We start from the raw sequence: 14,806 nt of genomic DNA, 5'->3' as shown, positions 1-14,806 counted from the left end.
CAAAGAGCTGCCAATCACCTTGAGGAAACCAGGGGCACTGGGAAAGAGTCCTGGAAGCTTTCCTTGCCTCCTGCTCCTCCATAATGACCCTCCTCAAAGATGCTTCTCTTTACCCTGACATCTGGTTCTTGGGAGCTTTCAACTTAACAGCGCTACCAAATGCTACTGTTTCCTGCAAGCAGTGGTTGGAAAAGGCAGAAACCCCCCTGCCTTGGGCAATTCTAGGTTCTAGGCATTATTTCACAGTTGGCGGAAATGGATGGCAGTGGACCATCCTTTGACCAAAACTGACCAAAAAAACTAGCTTGCTACAGTGCCTAGAGGATCACGACATGAGGCTTATTGATGTGACATAGCAAATACATTTTTATTACGGTGTGTTGTGTCCCTGACATGTGTCCATTCCTCCATTTTCCCTCACTCTTGGGAAAAATGGAAGTCTGGAAGCGACCGACGGGAAGCGGACGAGGAAATCCAAACCATCATCAGAAAGGGGAAAGCATCACCAGAGGCTGGAGCAGAAAACTAGAGGATGGGAGCAAGGATGGGACTGGTGAATACCGGGTACCGCGGGAAGGCCCTGTCCCGGGTGAACCCGAGGGAAGCTAGGGACCAACCAGGAGTTCCCGTTACGAAGGCAACAGCCCGCGAGCCGCACCTCCCCTGCCCCCACTCAGGCCCCAGCCGGGCCTCAGCTCGGGCGCCGCCACCGCCCCTGTTTTGTTTCCATGGCGACAGGCAGCGCGAGGCCCGCTCCAAACATAACGCCCTGTGGAAAACATGCGGCCCGGGGGACCCCCCCGCAGAGCCCGCTCGGGGCTAAGACCGGAGAGGGCCCGGGGTTGTCGATGCCATGTGCAGTTTAGCAAGTGCCCCCAGAGGCCGATAAGCCGCACCAGATGCCCCTCTCCTAAGCCCTCTGGGTCTTCGGCGGTTCGGGGCTACGCTCGGCAGAGGTGCCGCGAATCTCCCAAGCGCGTCTGGACCGCGGCCCTGCTCCCTCACAGGGGCCGCTTCAGGACGAGCCCTCGGCGCTCCCAAGAAGGCCGATGCCCCACCTCTTACAGTCCCACCGCGTCCCCGGCCGCGGAAAGCCACGCCTCCCCAGACCCCAAACCCTCGGTGGCCAAGGAGGCAGAGACCAGGGGAGGTTCCTGGCGAGAGAAGGCGGAAGCTTATGGGAAGATGCTTCCGGGTCAGAGAGAGTACAAGATGGCGGCGCCCATGGAACTATTCTGCTGGTCAGGGGGCTGGGGATTGCCGTCGGTGGACCTGGATAGTCTGGCCGTGCTGGTGAGGGGTTATGCATGCGTCCTCTGATCTCTAGAGAGCTGGAGTGGGTGCTCGAGCTCTGCCGAGAACCCAAACGCAAGCGTATTGAGAGAAACGGAGGCAATCAAAGGCCGATGTGGCCTCCGTGCCTTACGCTATGATTTCCTAGGATAGATTTGTATAGCAGTGGGAGTAGGCTTGGTCAGAGCTTCAGAAGAGGGGTTTTAGACCTTGCTAATCCATTTTTTTGGCTGTGTGACCTTGGGATAACCCCTTCTGGACGATCTCAGTAACCTTAGACTTTGCATTTCTGCCCTCTCAGTCCCCTTCACCTTCTTTTTTCGCTAAGAATTCATTTTAGTAGATCAGACAGCCCCACAGCCAGACTGTAGGAAGGAACTTAAAACTAGGCAGACTTGCTTCATTTAAAAAACATTTATTATGCTTCTTACAGAAAAAAAAATTGCTTTGCAATACGATGTTGATCCCCATATTGAAAGTGTTTACAGAAAGGCAACACGTAGCCGGGCGGTGGTGGCGCACGCCTTTAATACCAGCACTTGGGAGGCAGAGGCAGGCAGATTTCTGAGTTCGAGGCCAGCCTGGTCTACAGAGTGAGTTCCAGGACAGCCAGGGCTATACAGAGAAACCCTGTCTCAAAAAACCAAAAAAAAAAAAAAAAAAAAAAGGCAAACCCATTAGCAAAGAATGAAATGATCACGTGTATGATGTAAAGTAACAGAATACAGAGACTTCCAAAGTAAGTCAGTACTTCCAGGAAGAGGGATATTAATTAGGAAAAGCTTTTGTGAATAGATTTTACAATGTGGATGGCAGAGGGTAGAAATATTTTCCTAATGCGTAATCTTGGAAATGGACATATAAACTGTCTGGTCTAGTTTGTCCATTTGTAAATGGGAATGGCACCCTCTTTCCACCCCTTCTTTTGGTATAAAAGTGCTAAGGATAGATCATAGAACATAATTTACTGAGTTACTGATTCTTTTCTTGGTTTCTTTGTGAAGCCATACCTTGGTCTCTCTACCTTCTGCTTCCTCCCCTGCAGACCTATACCAGATTTACAGGGGCTCCACTGAAGGTACACAAGATCAGCAATCCTTGGCAGAGCCCTTCAGGTATACAGTATCTCTGTAGGGAAGGGAATGTGCCAGGGGAGGAGCGGGAGACAGGGATGCAGTGCACATCAGTATGACTAGGCAAGCTAGACCGTGTGAGTGTGCTTCTTTCTCAATATCAGGAACTCTGCCTGCTCTTCAAACCAGTGATGGAAACGTTATCACAGTACCACAAAAGATCATCACCCATCTTCGTAAAGAGGTAGGTGGCTTGAGTGGGGGCTGACCCTGGAAGAAATCCAGTCCGTGCAGTGTAACATTTATTTATTGGACACCAGACACATGCCAAGCAAGAGAAGTGTGATCCTGAGCAGCAAGGAGCAGCATGAGGAATACAGTGTTCCTGTGATAAGCAGTTGGCCAGATATTAAACTTAAGGGGTTGGGGGGTGTGATAGACTGAGAAACCAAACGGGCAGGGAGAGAGAGAAATACACAGGCTGATGACACATGGATAATAAAGAGGAGTAGTGAACAGCCGTTGGCTTTGGGGGTGGACCGGAAAGGAATTTCTAATGTAAATGGCCATGGTGGGTACATGCATATAATCCCAGCACTTCGTAGAAGAGGGTTAATCAGAAATTTAAAATCATCTTTGATACATAGCATGTTGGGGCCAGCCTGGAATACATAAGGCCTTCTCTCAGAAAAGTCACTTGGCAGTGATGGCACACATCTTTAATCCCAGCACTTGGAAGGCAGAGGCAGGCAGATCTCTGTAGCCGAAAGTCAGTATGCTCTATAGAGTTCCAGGGCAGCCTGGGCTACATAGTGAGACCCTGTCAAAGAAAGGAGTAGAAGTTGGGGAGGTGGGGGCAGGGGGGAAGAGGGGGGGGAGAGAGAACACAAAGATTTCTAAGGACCATTTATCTTCCCAAGTGCTAGGTTATGCTAGATAGAGGACTCAGGATGGACAAAGCTTAGTGCTAGGTTGGGATGTTTAAAAGAAAATTATAGGAGAGTGGAGGCCTTGGTTCTGTTATTCATTGACTATGATTGGTGATTTAATTTCTCAAAGCAATAAACTCTATTTTTGTTTTGCGAACATTTATTTATCTTGTTTTGGAGGGTGTGTATGCACACATGCCATGGCAGACTTGGGGAGGTCATTGGACAACTTGGTAGAATGAGTCCTTCCCTCCTGCTCTGTGGGCTCCTAGAATGGAACTCATGTCACTGAGCCTGATAGCAAGCACATTAACCTGCTAAGCCAGCTCACCAGCTGAAGTTCTTTACTCGTGAACTAGGGTGCTTAGGCAGGATGCCTTAAGAGGTCTGGCATTCACAGTGTTGTTCCAAGAGGGAACATACAGTCAGAAATAGAATCCTCTTTCTCACTTCTACTTTCCAGGGAGCTGGGAAAGTAACAGAAGCTTAGAGGGCTGGAGAAACCGGATCCAGATAAAAGCCAGTGTTCTGGCAGGACCTGGGTTACTTGCATATAAACACAGCCTTTTTGGTTTCCAAAGGTTTTTTTTTCTTTCCTAAATTATTTCCAAACCCAGCCACATCGAGAGAAAAAAATTACTGTCTCCTTCCATAAAGGAGAAGCTGGAGTTCAGGGAAATTGAGTCATCTTCAAGAGGTTGTGCAGGTACAAAGCTTTCTTAGTCTGTGGAGGGGGTCCTAAGGGACAGACTGAAGCCTGGGAAGGTAGGCCACACTAAGACAGAAATACTGGCGGGATAAATGTACAGTCATGGTGCAGAAGAGTTTGGAGTGAAGTACAAGATAATAGCCAAGAGCTTGACCATGAGACAACAAGCTGGGGGTTGGGGTGGCTGGGTGTAAATTAGCTAGGTTCACGAAGGGTAGGGATGGTGCCCTCTGATTTCTGAGCCATGGGCTGAGGCCCCGTCTGCAGCCAAGCTCCTCTTTGCTAACTCTGTGGTGTCTGGATCAGGAAGTTACTGTTAGAAAGTTGCTGTCAGTCAGCGGGCACACCGCCAGCTTTCCGTGGAAACTCCGGGAGCTGCTCCCACTTTGTGGCCAGGCCTTCTTCCCTCCCCCCCACCCCCCGCCCCCAGTGGGTGCAGGACCTTGACAGCCAATGGGCTCCAAAGCCCAGGCTTTCTGCCAACAGCAACAGGCTACTGGCTGAGCTGAGGCAAGGAGACTTCAGCAGGAAAGACTCCTTCTTCTACCTCTACTATGCTTGGGGCTAGTGTGGGGTTACTGTTCTGTCCCTGCAATCCTTCAGTAGTCACCTCATGAACATTTCTTCCACAGAAGTATAATGCCGACTATGATCTGTCAGCTCGACAAGGGGCAGATACCCTAGCCTTCATGTCTCTGCTGGAGGAGAAACTACTCCCTGTGATAGTGAGTACGCTTAGACCCAGCATTCACAGCCTGCAGGAAAGGGAGCCAGAGACACATACATACCCAGAGCACCGTGAGACTTAGAAACCCACCCTGTGACAGGCAGGTGCACTGGCTCAGTCTTTCTCTTCCTTTCTGTCTGCCTAATCCAGATCCATACCTTTTGGATAGATGCCAAGAACTATGTGGAAGTGACCCGAAAGTGGTATGCAGAGGCTATGCCCTTTCCCCTCAACTTCTTCCTGCCCGGCCGCATGCAACGCCAGTACATGGAGCGGCTGCAGCTGCTGTGTGGCGAGCACAAATCAGAGAGTGAGGAGGAACTAGAAAAAGAGGTAGCGTTGAGACAAAAGAGTTGAATCCCAAAGACAATGGCTAGGAATGAGAATCTACAGTAGGAAGTGTCACAGCTCCCACAACCACATGCCTCACGTCCCTCCCTACAGCTGTATCAAGAGGCTCGGGAGTGCCTAACCCTCCTCTCTCAGCGTCTGGGCTCTCGGAAGTTCTTCTTTGGAGATGCGTGAGTCTGACTCCAAGGGGGAATAAATGGATGTTGGGAGAAGACACAGGTCCAGGTGTCAGAGCCTGGGCTGGGGTATGAACAAGGGGTTCTCAGGACAGACATGGGCTCCAGTGATGGGGCGCTGTGTGTGTGTGGCTAGAACGTCTTTGGTGGCATAGGAGGGTGGGATGGGAGAGAAGCCAGGCACAGGAGGAGGCTGCTGGGCTGGGCACCCCTCAATGTGTCCATTATGCAGCTCTGGGATAGAGCTCCATTCAAGGCCAGGCTGGCGCCTCCCGGGGAACTCCCCTTCCCAAGTATAGAGCTAGGTGTCCTGCTCTTTCCTGGATGACCCCGTGCTGCCCAGAGCCTACCCCTCCGAAGCAGACTTTTTCCCCTTGCTCCATGTTGACCTCTCTGTGCAGTTGTCCACTTCCATCCCACCCTTCTATCTCTCTCCAGCCCTGCCTCCCTGGACGCCTTTGTTTTTAGCCATTTGGCCCTGCTGCAGCAGGCAAAGCTGCCTAGTGGGAAGTTGCAGGCCCACCTTCGGGGGCTGCACAACCTCTGTGTCTACTGCACCCACATCCTCAACCTCTACTTTCCCCGGGATGGAGGTAAGAAGCAGATGGAGAGAATGGGCTGGGGTCCAAGGCCTAGCTCCCTTGCACACTTTCCTTCCTTGCCTCCTAGCTGAGGTGCCACCTCCACGCCAGACACCAGCAGCCCCTGAGACCGAGGAGGAGCCCTACCGGCGCCGGACCCAGATTCTCTCTGTGCTGGCAGGGTTGGCAGCCATGGTGGGCTACGCCCTGCTCAGTGGCATTGTTTCTATCCAGCGGACAAGCCCTGCTCGGGCCCCAGGCACCCAGGCCTTGGAGCTGGCTGAGGAGGATGAAGAGGACTGATGTGCTCCTGTTCCCAGGACTGATTTTTCTACTCGTGCATTCCAGCTGTCCCTCGTCTCCTCATGGTTGGAGCAGCCAAAAATGGGGCACTGTCCTCAGAATAAAATTGTTTACACTAACCAGTATCAAAGATTTTCTTCTTTATGTGGCTGCTGCCATTCTTAGATGCTACAATGAGGATGCGGAGGTGCAGGCCTACCCTCTGGCACCTCAGGTTCAAAAGCTGCTTCAGCCCCTAGATGGACTTAACCTTGCTCCTCCGCACAGGTCCAACTTCCCTAGGCATCCCCATCTTGTGCTTCATAGACAGTGAACTCACCCTGGACCTAGGCTCAGCTTCCACAGGCAAACAGTGCATGGCACACACTTTATAACCATGGGACCCGAGGGCTTCCCACCCACACATAGCACACACTAGAAAGGAGAATGAGACACCCAAACCCTTGCCAGCCCCTGCCACTGTAAGGTCCCCCAGGCCCAGCCGTGCCTTCTTTAGTCACAGATAGCGCAGGAGCTAACTCTTCCCCTTTAATGTCCATGCTAAGCCTGGTGACCTGCCTAGGTATCAGTTCTATCACTGGCGACGCCACAGGTAAGTATGAATGGAGTAGCCAGGTGAGATGGTCTCCAGGAAGCCCAGGTCAGGATCACTGATGGTAAGAGGGACATCTTTAGAAGATCTGGAGAGAAGAAAAGCCAAGAATCAACCTGTTGAGGCCAACCACCTCACACTGCTCAGGCCCAGACCTGCCCTTCTACCCAGCTTACCGGTTTAACACGACCACAACTGCAGAGCCATCGGGGCGTAACAGTGCCACTGTTTCTAAGTCGTTCTTCTCACTGGCCACCAACCCCACTCTCTGGGATCCCTCGGGGATGAACTTGCTGAATGTGAAGACAGATATCATCAGGGACTCCAGGCTTCCCTGGGCAGGACAGCCAGACTCTTAACTCTGAGCCTCCGCTGTGCTGCTGGGCCTTGGTCCTGTCCTGCGGCAGAACTCTAGCATCTGGGGATTATCTGTGGCCCTGATGCCACCTAGTCACTTTCCGTCTACATGGTGCAACAGAGGAGGAGTGTGCCTCTCCCAGGGTTCCTACCCTAGAAACCTTCCTGCTCCCTCACGGTACAGGATGATGTAAGCCTGATACAGACAGATGATAGGCCTCCTATGGAATGGGATGCCCACTCCTACTCACCTGAAGTGGCCAAGATGGTAGAACATGGGCTGTTTGTAAAATGTGTCTTTGGGGATGTCGACAATAATGGGGCTATCAACGAAGTTGCGGACCCAGTTGGGCCCACCTTCAGGATTCAGGGCAAGGTTCCAGTCGGTCCATCCAGTTACATAGTAAATGAGGTTCTAGAGTAGGGGCAAGGGCAAAAAGGTAAAGGTGGGTATTCCCAGAAAAGACAGCCAGGGATCACAGAAGGACTAGGAGTGGTTTGTTCCTCTGAAGGGACACTCTGGCTCAGTGTCTGAGGAGATGAGAGCATCTCAGGAACTGAGAAACCTGAGGCAGGTATGGCTGCCAGGGCCCCAAACATGAAGAAAAAGACTGATGGGCATACATGTCTGTGAAGGAAAAGATAATCATGGCATCCCACAGTTGCCCCAAAGAGAAGGCTGGCAAGCCAGCCGAGGAGGAAGGCCTGTTGGCCTTTATGGGACTAGAAAAGGGATCTCAGATGGTGTGCCTTGGGAAAGGGAGAGAGTTGGCTCACCGTAATGATGCTGTGGCTATACTGCATCCCTCGGTCCCACGAGCCCAATCGAACACTCTGTTCCCAGAACTTGGAGCCCACACAGGCCTCTGAAGCAAAGAGCATTGTGTTGGGGAACAAGCGGTGTGTCTCTCCTAAAGTAGCTTTGGCTGGAGCCAGGAAATCCATATACCAGTGAACAGCAATGCCATGAACGTACTTGGCTGCCTCTGGGTCAGAGAGCACCTGTAGGGAGAAAGGGAAGGGGCACTAGGGAAGGAGCAATGGCCACAAGCCCTGCACAGAGCTCTGAGGGAAGAACGCCACGTCCTGAGAAATGGGTGGTAGGACCCAGCAACCAGAAGGTGTTGCTCTGACAGCAGTGATTCATAGGGCCTTGGAAGATCAGAGTAGGCAGTACCCTAGGCAACCAGACCCAGCCTAGGGTGTTCCAGGAGTCACAAACTGGAGCTGGTAAAGTTCTTGCCATGCAGCTGGGGACCGGAGTCCTCCAGCACCACACCTAGGCAAGGCCGTGCATTGTCTCAGCACTGAGCAGGTAGAGGCAGGTGGATCCCTGGGGCTCAGTGACTAGCAAACCTAGCCTAACAGTGAGAGACTTGGTATCAAAAACAAAAACAAAAACAAAAAAAAAGTACACAAGATCAGCTGCTCTTGATGAATTATCAGATAAGGCCCACACGTACACCTACATGTAGATAAAAAAGGAGCTGAGAGCCCAGGTATGGTGGTATGTGACTTGAATCTCAGCACTTGGGAAACAAGAGGCAAGTAGATCTCTAGGAGTTCATGGCCAGCTTGGTTTATATGATTTCAGACCAACCAGAGCTATCAGGTGAGATCCTGTCTCAAAAATAAATAAATAAATAAATAAATAAATAAATAAATAAAAGTCAAGTGTGGTGGATGCCTATAATCCCAGCACAGTCAAGAGCATGCCCACAACTTCAAGGCCAGCTGGTTTCTATAGCAAGACCCTATCTCAACCCTGGCACCAGGGACAGTACTCTAAAAACTGCAGCCAATCACTTTGTCCGTTGGGACACCCTGGGAAGTTGTAGAGCTTACCACCTGTGCCCAGCGGGGTAGCAGCAACCGCTGATCATCTAGCATGAGTAGCTTCACATCATGAGAACTGTTGGCAAGGGCTGGCCCTAGGTCACGGGAAATGAAGTCTCTCTGGTGTTCGGGAGTGAAGCCCAGGCATTGGAAGGGGTACCCAGTTAGGAGCCCTGCAGTAGGTTCATTCTCCACTGTCACCGCCCAGAATTTTATGTTGTACTTAGCATAAGCATTCAGAAACCTGGCAAGAGAGAAAGGGCATGAGTGATCAGGGCCAAGAAAGTGGACCAAGACAAGGACAATAGGTAAAACTAAAAACTGAAAGGCACAGAACATTGAACGACAAGGAAGAGGTAAATCTGGAAGTGGACCAGGTCAAGGGGTGTGATGTAGACTAAGGTGCCCACAGGAGATTGGTCCAGACCCCATGGCCCCAATGATTCCTTACTTGACAAAGTAATTGGCCCAGGTCTTGTGATAGATATCCCCTGGCTGACCCTTGAGTGACCCCTTCCCATTCACTGCTCCATTGGTCTTGAGCCAAGTGGGTGATGTCCAGGGACTGGCAAAGAGTGAAATGGGGCGTGAGGACATCTTCAGGGCTTGGTGAATCAGGGGTATCTGGAGACAGTGAAGAGAGAGACACCCAGAGCTGGAACACATACTAGTCTAACCAGTGTATCAGGTCCAGCCATCGGCCCCCACCCTCCCTCTTACCCCCAAGTCAAATAGGCTGCAGATGGTTCCACGTTGCTCTAGAGACAGCTCTAACCTGTACCTTCCCAGCAATACCAATAGGCTGAAGCGACTAGAATGCCCACCTTGAGCTTGGTGTCTTCTTCCGGGAGGCTGAAGTTGGCTAACTCGAAGTCATCAGGGGTGTCAGCATAGGTGTATACACGGATGGAGAAGTCACAACTAGCCATGGGTACTCGGATGATGTTATATTCAATTCCTGCAGGAATTGATGGCCAAGAGAGGGAAATCTGAATCAATAGGAGAGCATGGAGCCAAGTGTACCATCCTGTAATCCCACTCCTCCTAAGGCTGAGGCAGACAGATTAATGTAAGCAGGCCAGCCAGGGACAGCTACAAGGTAAGACCCTGTCTCAAAATAAAATAAGATAAAATAAAATAAAATAAAAGTGAGTATGAAAATTGGCTTTAGATGAGCGGTGGTGGTGCACGCCTTTAATACCAGCACTTGGGAGGCAGAGGCAGGCAGATTTCTGAGTTCAAGGCCAGCCTGGTCTACAGAATGAGTTCCAGGACAGCCAGGGCTACACAGAGAAACCCTGTCTCAAAAAAAAAAAAAAAGAAAATTGGCTTTAATCAGTTGTTAGTCTCAGTAGAGTCTCATTCAGAGCCAGGGTCTAGGTGTGGAATTGTGGAGACCAGAACCTAAGTGAAATAGAAGCCCCCCTAGCATGTGTTTCCAAAGTACTTAGCAGAATATTGAAAAGGTGATCTTATTTCAGTGGCACTGAATCAGGAACCAACAGCCTGGTACACTTGGTGGCATATGCTTGTAATCCCAGCACTTAGAAAACTAAGTCGGAAAGACTAAGAGTTCAAGGTTAGTCATGGCTACAGTGTTCAAGGGCAAGCGTGATTTACAGAAAGTAAGGGAAGGAGGGAGGGAACAAAGGGAAAGAGTAAAAAAATGAGAGGCCGGCTGGGGATGTAGTTCAGGTGGCAGAATGCTTGCCAACGATGCATGAAGTTTGAGCTCCAACATTGTGTAAACTGGGAGCGCTAACACACACCTGTAACTCCAGCACGTAGGAAATGAGAGGCAGGGGGATCAGAAATTCAGTCATCACTGACTACACAGTAGAGTTGAGTCTGGAACACATGAGGTCTACTCAAAGAGAAATAGAGAGAAGAGGGGAGAAGAAAAGGAAGGGAGGCAAATGTCCAGGGAAGAGATGGAAGCAAGAGCAAAATGGCTGGCAAGACAGCTCAGTGGGTAGGGTAAAGTGTTCTGCTGCCAAGCCTGCAGACCCAACTTGAGCCCATTATCCTATGGTGGACAAATGGACACCCAAAAATTGTCCTCTGACCTCCTCCTCACTCATGCACAGCACATACAAGACAGTGAAATGCAATAAAGATAAAAAATAAAATAAAATAAAGCCAAGGCATACAAAAGGGCATAAATTATAGTGTACCATCTTGCTCTACCCTCCTCACCCTCGGTAGAGAAGTAGGATCTGAGTAGCAGATTCTGAGTTGCAGGGGACAAGGCAAGGATGTTGAGTGCAGTGGCGTCTGTCATGGCGCCTCCAAATCCTTTCACTTTCTGAAACTTCTCTTCTGGCTGCAAGGTGAGCAGTAGCCCTGAGAAAAGAAAGGGGAAAATCACTGGGCAGTGGTGGTGCATGCCTTTAATCCCAGCACTTGGGAGACAGAGACAGGTGGACTTCTGAGTTCCAGGCCAGCCTGGTCTACAGAGTGAGTTCCAGGACAGCCAGGGCTACACAGAGAAACCCTGTCTTGAACCCCCCCACAAAAAAAAAAAAAAAAAAAAAAAAGAATGGGAAAAAAAATCAGAGTCCAGAGGAGAACACGTTGATCACTAGTGTGACTTGGAGGGACAGCTAAAGTGGCTACCTGTGCCAGTGCGGTTGGCCTGGATAGACCCGACACTCAGCTCCATCCGACGTCCACTTCGAGTACTCTCATAACGGCTGAAGGTACCCAGAGCCGGCAAGGTCACAGGGTCAAGAGAGTCACAGTATGTTGCATTGCAGACACACACCACTGAGCTGTAACCAAAGCTTTTGGGGACACAGGGTTGGGCACCTAGAAGGCAGGGCACAAGCAGATGCAAGCATCAGAGTGGGTTTATAGGGGAGTGGGCATGCTAGGTACGGAGACTGAACAACAATTAAAAAAAAAAATCCCTCCACCATACTCCCAGCCCAAAAATGTCTTGGCCACTCTAAAGGAGTTACAGAGTCCCAGCTGAAAGTCCACCACCGTAATGGAAGGCTTCCAGAGGTCTATGGGGCAGGGGACGCCTTCATGCCTCCACCCCTGGCCTTGACTCACCATATGCCCAAGAAACTGCCTGCAACAGGAAGAATCCGATGAGCCTGGCAGCCATGACACCAGCACACTTCTGAGAAGAAAATGAGGTAAAATTATAGTGTAAGACTCTCTACCCGGCAACCACTCTCCTGGCCAGAGCTTAGCTGCCTAAGGATGCCCACAGCATAGGCTCCCACCTTTATTAGTGACTAGACAGTGTCAGTAGACACTGGAGGTGTCCTGCATTCACTCGTCTAGGGAGTTTGCTGCCCACTCCAAAGAGGGCTCTCTTCACTCTTTTCCCCCATCGACTTCAACCTTCAGCCCTCCCTCCATCTGTGCCTTACTCAAAGAGCCATGATGCCCTAAAATTAAAAAAACAAACAAACAGACAACAAACACAAACTGAACTCACCGAATTCCAATAATCTAGATGGGCAGAATTCCAGAAACAAGATCGACAAGGCAAATTGTAACCCTGCCTGCTTACCTTTCTAGAAGATCTTGGAAACTGGAGCTACTCGGGATCAGTGAATGAGAAGATTGTGAGAGTTTCAGAGATTTGGAGGGATAGAAGATCTACCAAATAAAACAATGATATAGGTAGATATCATATCTATTGGAACCGGACTAGCACTGCAAGTTCATTCCGGATTAAAGGGGAGGACAAAGTCACATGATGACTAAGCCGGTCACGTGATGCAGGAAGTGAAGCAATTGAGGCCATATTTGTAATGGGCAGTTGGGCTCTTCCAGGTTGTTCATTCATTGCATACCCTGTGAATTTTGGGGAAGCCTAAAGGATGACAGCTTTAGGAAGAGAATTCTAACATGGATTGTATAGACAGCTGAGTAGAGGCTCCTAAATCTAAGACAGAGAGGACTTCTAGCCTGTAAGGGCCACTGTATTCACATGCATTCAGATATACATAATTTAAAAATAAAAACAAGCCGGGTGGTGGTGGCGCACGCCTTTAATCCCAGCATTTGGGAGGCAGAGGCAGGCGGATTTCTGAGTTCGAGGCCAGCCTGGTCTACAAAGTGAGGTTCAGGACAGCCAGGGCTACACAGAGAAACCCTGTCTCGAGAAAAACCAAAACTAAAATAAAATAAAAAAATAAAAACAAAAATTTAAAAACTCCACATACAGCCTGGCGGTGGTGGTGCCTGCCTTTAAATCCAGCACTTGGTAGGAGGAGGCAGGTGGATCCCTGTGAGTTCAAGGCTAGCCTAGTCTACAGAGCAATTTCCAGGACAACCAGGGCTACACAGAGAAACCCTATCTCCCGAGAAACAATAAACCCCCACATACACACAATCTTTGCCCTAAAGAGACTAGTGAGTCAGGCACTTACACAGAGTTACAGATGAAGACAGAGAGAATGTTGACAGGTATACTTACAAGATTCCTTGAGAGGAAAAGGAACCCTTCCAGGAGGAGCTGGTGGGGGAAGTTACAGTGAAGTGCAGGGAGCTGCTGTCACGCTCTGAATAGCAGGACTTAGGGAGCAGTTGTCCCCACTGGCCCTTTCTGAAGTCCCTCCTTTCATCATCAGATGCTGGCTGGAAAGCTATTCATCCTTCCTTACAAGAAACTGGAAAATGCTGTCTATCTTTGATGGACACAAGAAAAGGGCTGTCCTCGAGGTTTCCTTGTGAGCCACATCAAATACCATTTATTGGCAGTGACACATACAACACGATCTGACTAACTCCAGGTCTCTAAGCCTGTTTCCACACTTGCCCATCACAGACACCAGCACAACCTCACAGAAGCATTACTAAAGTTAGCAAGATAAGCCAAGTGAAGCGGGTAATTAGACATTAGGAGCCTTATGCTTGCTGAATGAGGCTTTTATGTTCTTATAATTATGACAGTGAAGTCTTTACCACATACCCTTTAAAAAAATTGATTAATTATCTTCTTCAGCTTTGGCAGTATTTAAAGTAAAGTTTCTAGGAGAGGCACAGGTTTGAATCCTGGCGACTCACAATCATGTACTGTTTGGTTATCATGCTAAGAATCAGTAATCGCTGGGCAGTGGTGGCTTTAATCCCAGCACTTGGGAGGCAGAGGCTGGCAGACTCCTGAGGCCAGCCTGGTCTACAGAGTGAGTTCTAGGACAGCCAGGGCTATAAGAGAAACCCTGTCCCGGAAAAAAAAAAAAGAATCAGTAATCATTTCCTCTAAGCCGGCTTCTCGTCCTTAAAAGAGGAGGGATCAAGCCACCTCCTAGGGCTGTTGTGAGACAGAAGATGCACACCAATTGTTGCAACCAAGCAGGCCTGTGTTTATGGGGGAAACCTTCAAGGAAACATTTGACTTGTTCTAGGCAGCCTCAAAGCCTTTCAGTATCTATTATGTCAGAGGGATAAGTGCCAAGTTGTTATAGTAAACTGAACTAATGTATGACTCTGGTTGCCTGTATCCACCCTCCTTAGACTTCCTGATTTCCAGGAAGTGTTGCCTAAGACCTGTCTATTTCATTCATCCACAAATCCACAGTTGTGGCCTTAGTATGTAATATACAACAAGCACCCTACCATCTCTGGTCAGAGCTGATTTCTTGTTCCTTTCTTTCCCTTCTTTCTTTTCTTTCCTCCCTTCCTCCCTTCCTTTCTTTCTTTCTTTCTTTCTTTCTTTTTTTTTTTTAGACAGGGTTTTTCTCTGTGTAGCCCTGGCTGTCCTGGAACTCACTCTATAGACCACAGTGGCCCTGAGCTCACAGAGCCTGCCTTTGACTCTGTCCCAAGCACTGGAGTTAAAAGCCTGTGCCTCCAGCCTGGCTAGGGATGGACTTAGTAGTTTGTGGTCTGGATTTTTTTTTTTTTTTTTTTTTTTT

The 14,806-nt window shown here is 49.6% G+C and overlaps 2 protein-coding genes across 4 annotated transcripts in view; one reads left to right on the top strand and one right to left on the bottom strand.

Annotated features, from left to right (window-relative positions):
* Nucleotides 1-737: 737 nt before the first annotated feature.
* On the top strand, nucleotides 738-6,261 carry Mtx1 (metaxin 1). Its single transcript, XM_031374480.1, has 8 exons — nucleotides 738-1,293; nucleotides 2,339-2,408; nucleotides 2,531-2,610; nucleotides 4,637-4,729; nucleotides 4,882-5,064; nucleotides 5,176-5,252; nucleotides 5,697-5,851; nucleotides 5,928-6,261. Exons 1-8 carry the CDS (start codon nucleotides 781-783, stop codon nucleotides 6,140-6,142), a joined length of 1,386 nt encoding a protein of 461 aa, XP_031230340.1. The 5' UTR covers nucleotides 738-780; the 3' UTR covers nucleotides 6,143-6,261.
* A 6-nt stretch (nucleotides 6,262-6,267) lies between these two features.
* The window catches only part of Gba (glucosylceramidase beta), a 10,481-nt gene continuing 1,942 nt past the window's right edge, over nucleotides 6,268-14,806 (bottom strand). The window contains exons 1-12 of one of the 3 annotated variants that reach the window (XM_031374478.1): nucleotides 12,454-12,633; nucleotides 12,161-12,328; nucleotides 11,985-12,054; nucleotides 11,544-11,735; nucleotides 11,124-11,270; nucleotides 9,752-9,885; nucleotides 9,379-9,551; nucleotides 8,937-9,171; nucleotides 7,869-8,093; nucleotides 7,343-7,506; nucleotides 6,911-7,027; nucleotides 6,268-6,822 (exon numbers count right to left, since the gene is read on the bottom strand). In XM_031374478.1, coding sequence (XP_031230338.1) covers nucleotides 6,717-6,822; nucleotides 6,911-7,027; nucleotides 7,343-7,506; nucleotides 7,869-8,093; nucleotides 8,937-9,171; nucleotides 9,379-9,551; nucleotides 9,752-9,885; nucleotides 11,124-11,270; nucleotides 11,544-11,735; nucleotides 11,985-12,039 — 1,548 coding nt within the window. In that variant the 5' untranslated portion in view covers nucleotides 12,040-12,054; nucleotides 12,161-12,328; nucleotides 12,454-12,633 and the 3' untranslated portion in view covers nucleotides 6,268-6,716. Of the gene's footprint in view, nucleotides 6,823-6,910; nucleotides 7,028-7,342; nucleotides 7,507-7,868; nucleotides 8,094-8,936; nucleotides 9,172-9,378; nucleotides 9,552-9,751; nucleotides 9,886-11,123; nucleotides 11,271-11,543; nucleotides 11,736-11,984; nucleotides 12,055-12,160; nucleotides 12,329-12,453; nucleotides 12,634-14,806 lie in introns of those variants that run through there. The other 2 variants (XM_031374479.1, XM_031374477.1) reach the window with 2 other exon arrangements.

Source organism: Mastomys coucha, unplaced genomic scaffold, assembly GCF_008632895.1.
Source record: "Mastomys coucha isolate ucsf_1 unplaced genomic scaffold, UCSF_Mcou_1 pScaffold16, whole genome shotgun sequence".
NCBI classification, from domain to species: domain Eukaryota; kingdom Metazoa; phylum Chordata; class Mammalia; order Rodentia; family Muridae; genus Mastomys; species Mastomys coucha.
The sequence above is the reverse complement of the archived record's forward strand: the minus strand, read 5'-3'. Positions and strand labels throughout refer to the sequence as shown.

Coding starts and splice junctions, on each gene's coding strand:
- Mtx1 (XM_031374480.1), top strand. CDS start 781: ATGCGGCCCGGGGGACCCCCCCGCAGAGCCCGCTCGGGGCTAAGACCG. Junction 2,409..2,530: donor TCCTTGGCAGAGCCCTTCAG/GTATACAGTATC, acceptor TCTCAATATCAG/GAACTCTGCCTGCTCTTCAA. Junction 5,253..5,696: donor AAGTTCTTCTTTGGAGATGC/GTGAGTCTGACT, acceptor ATCTCTCTCCAG/CCCTGCCTCCCTGGACGCCT.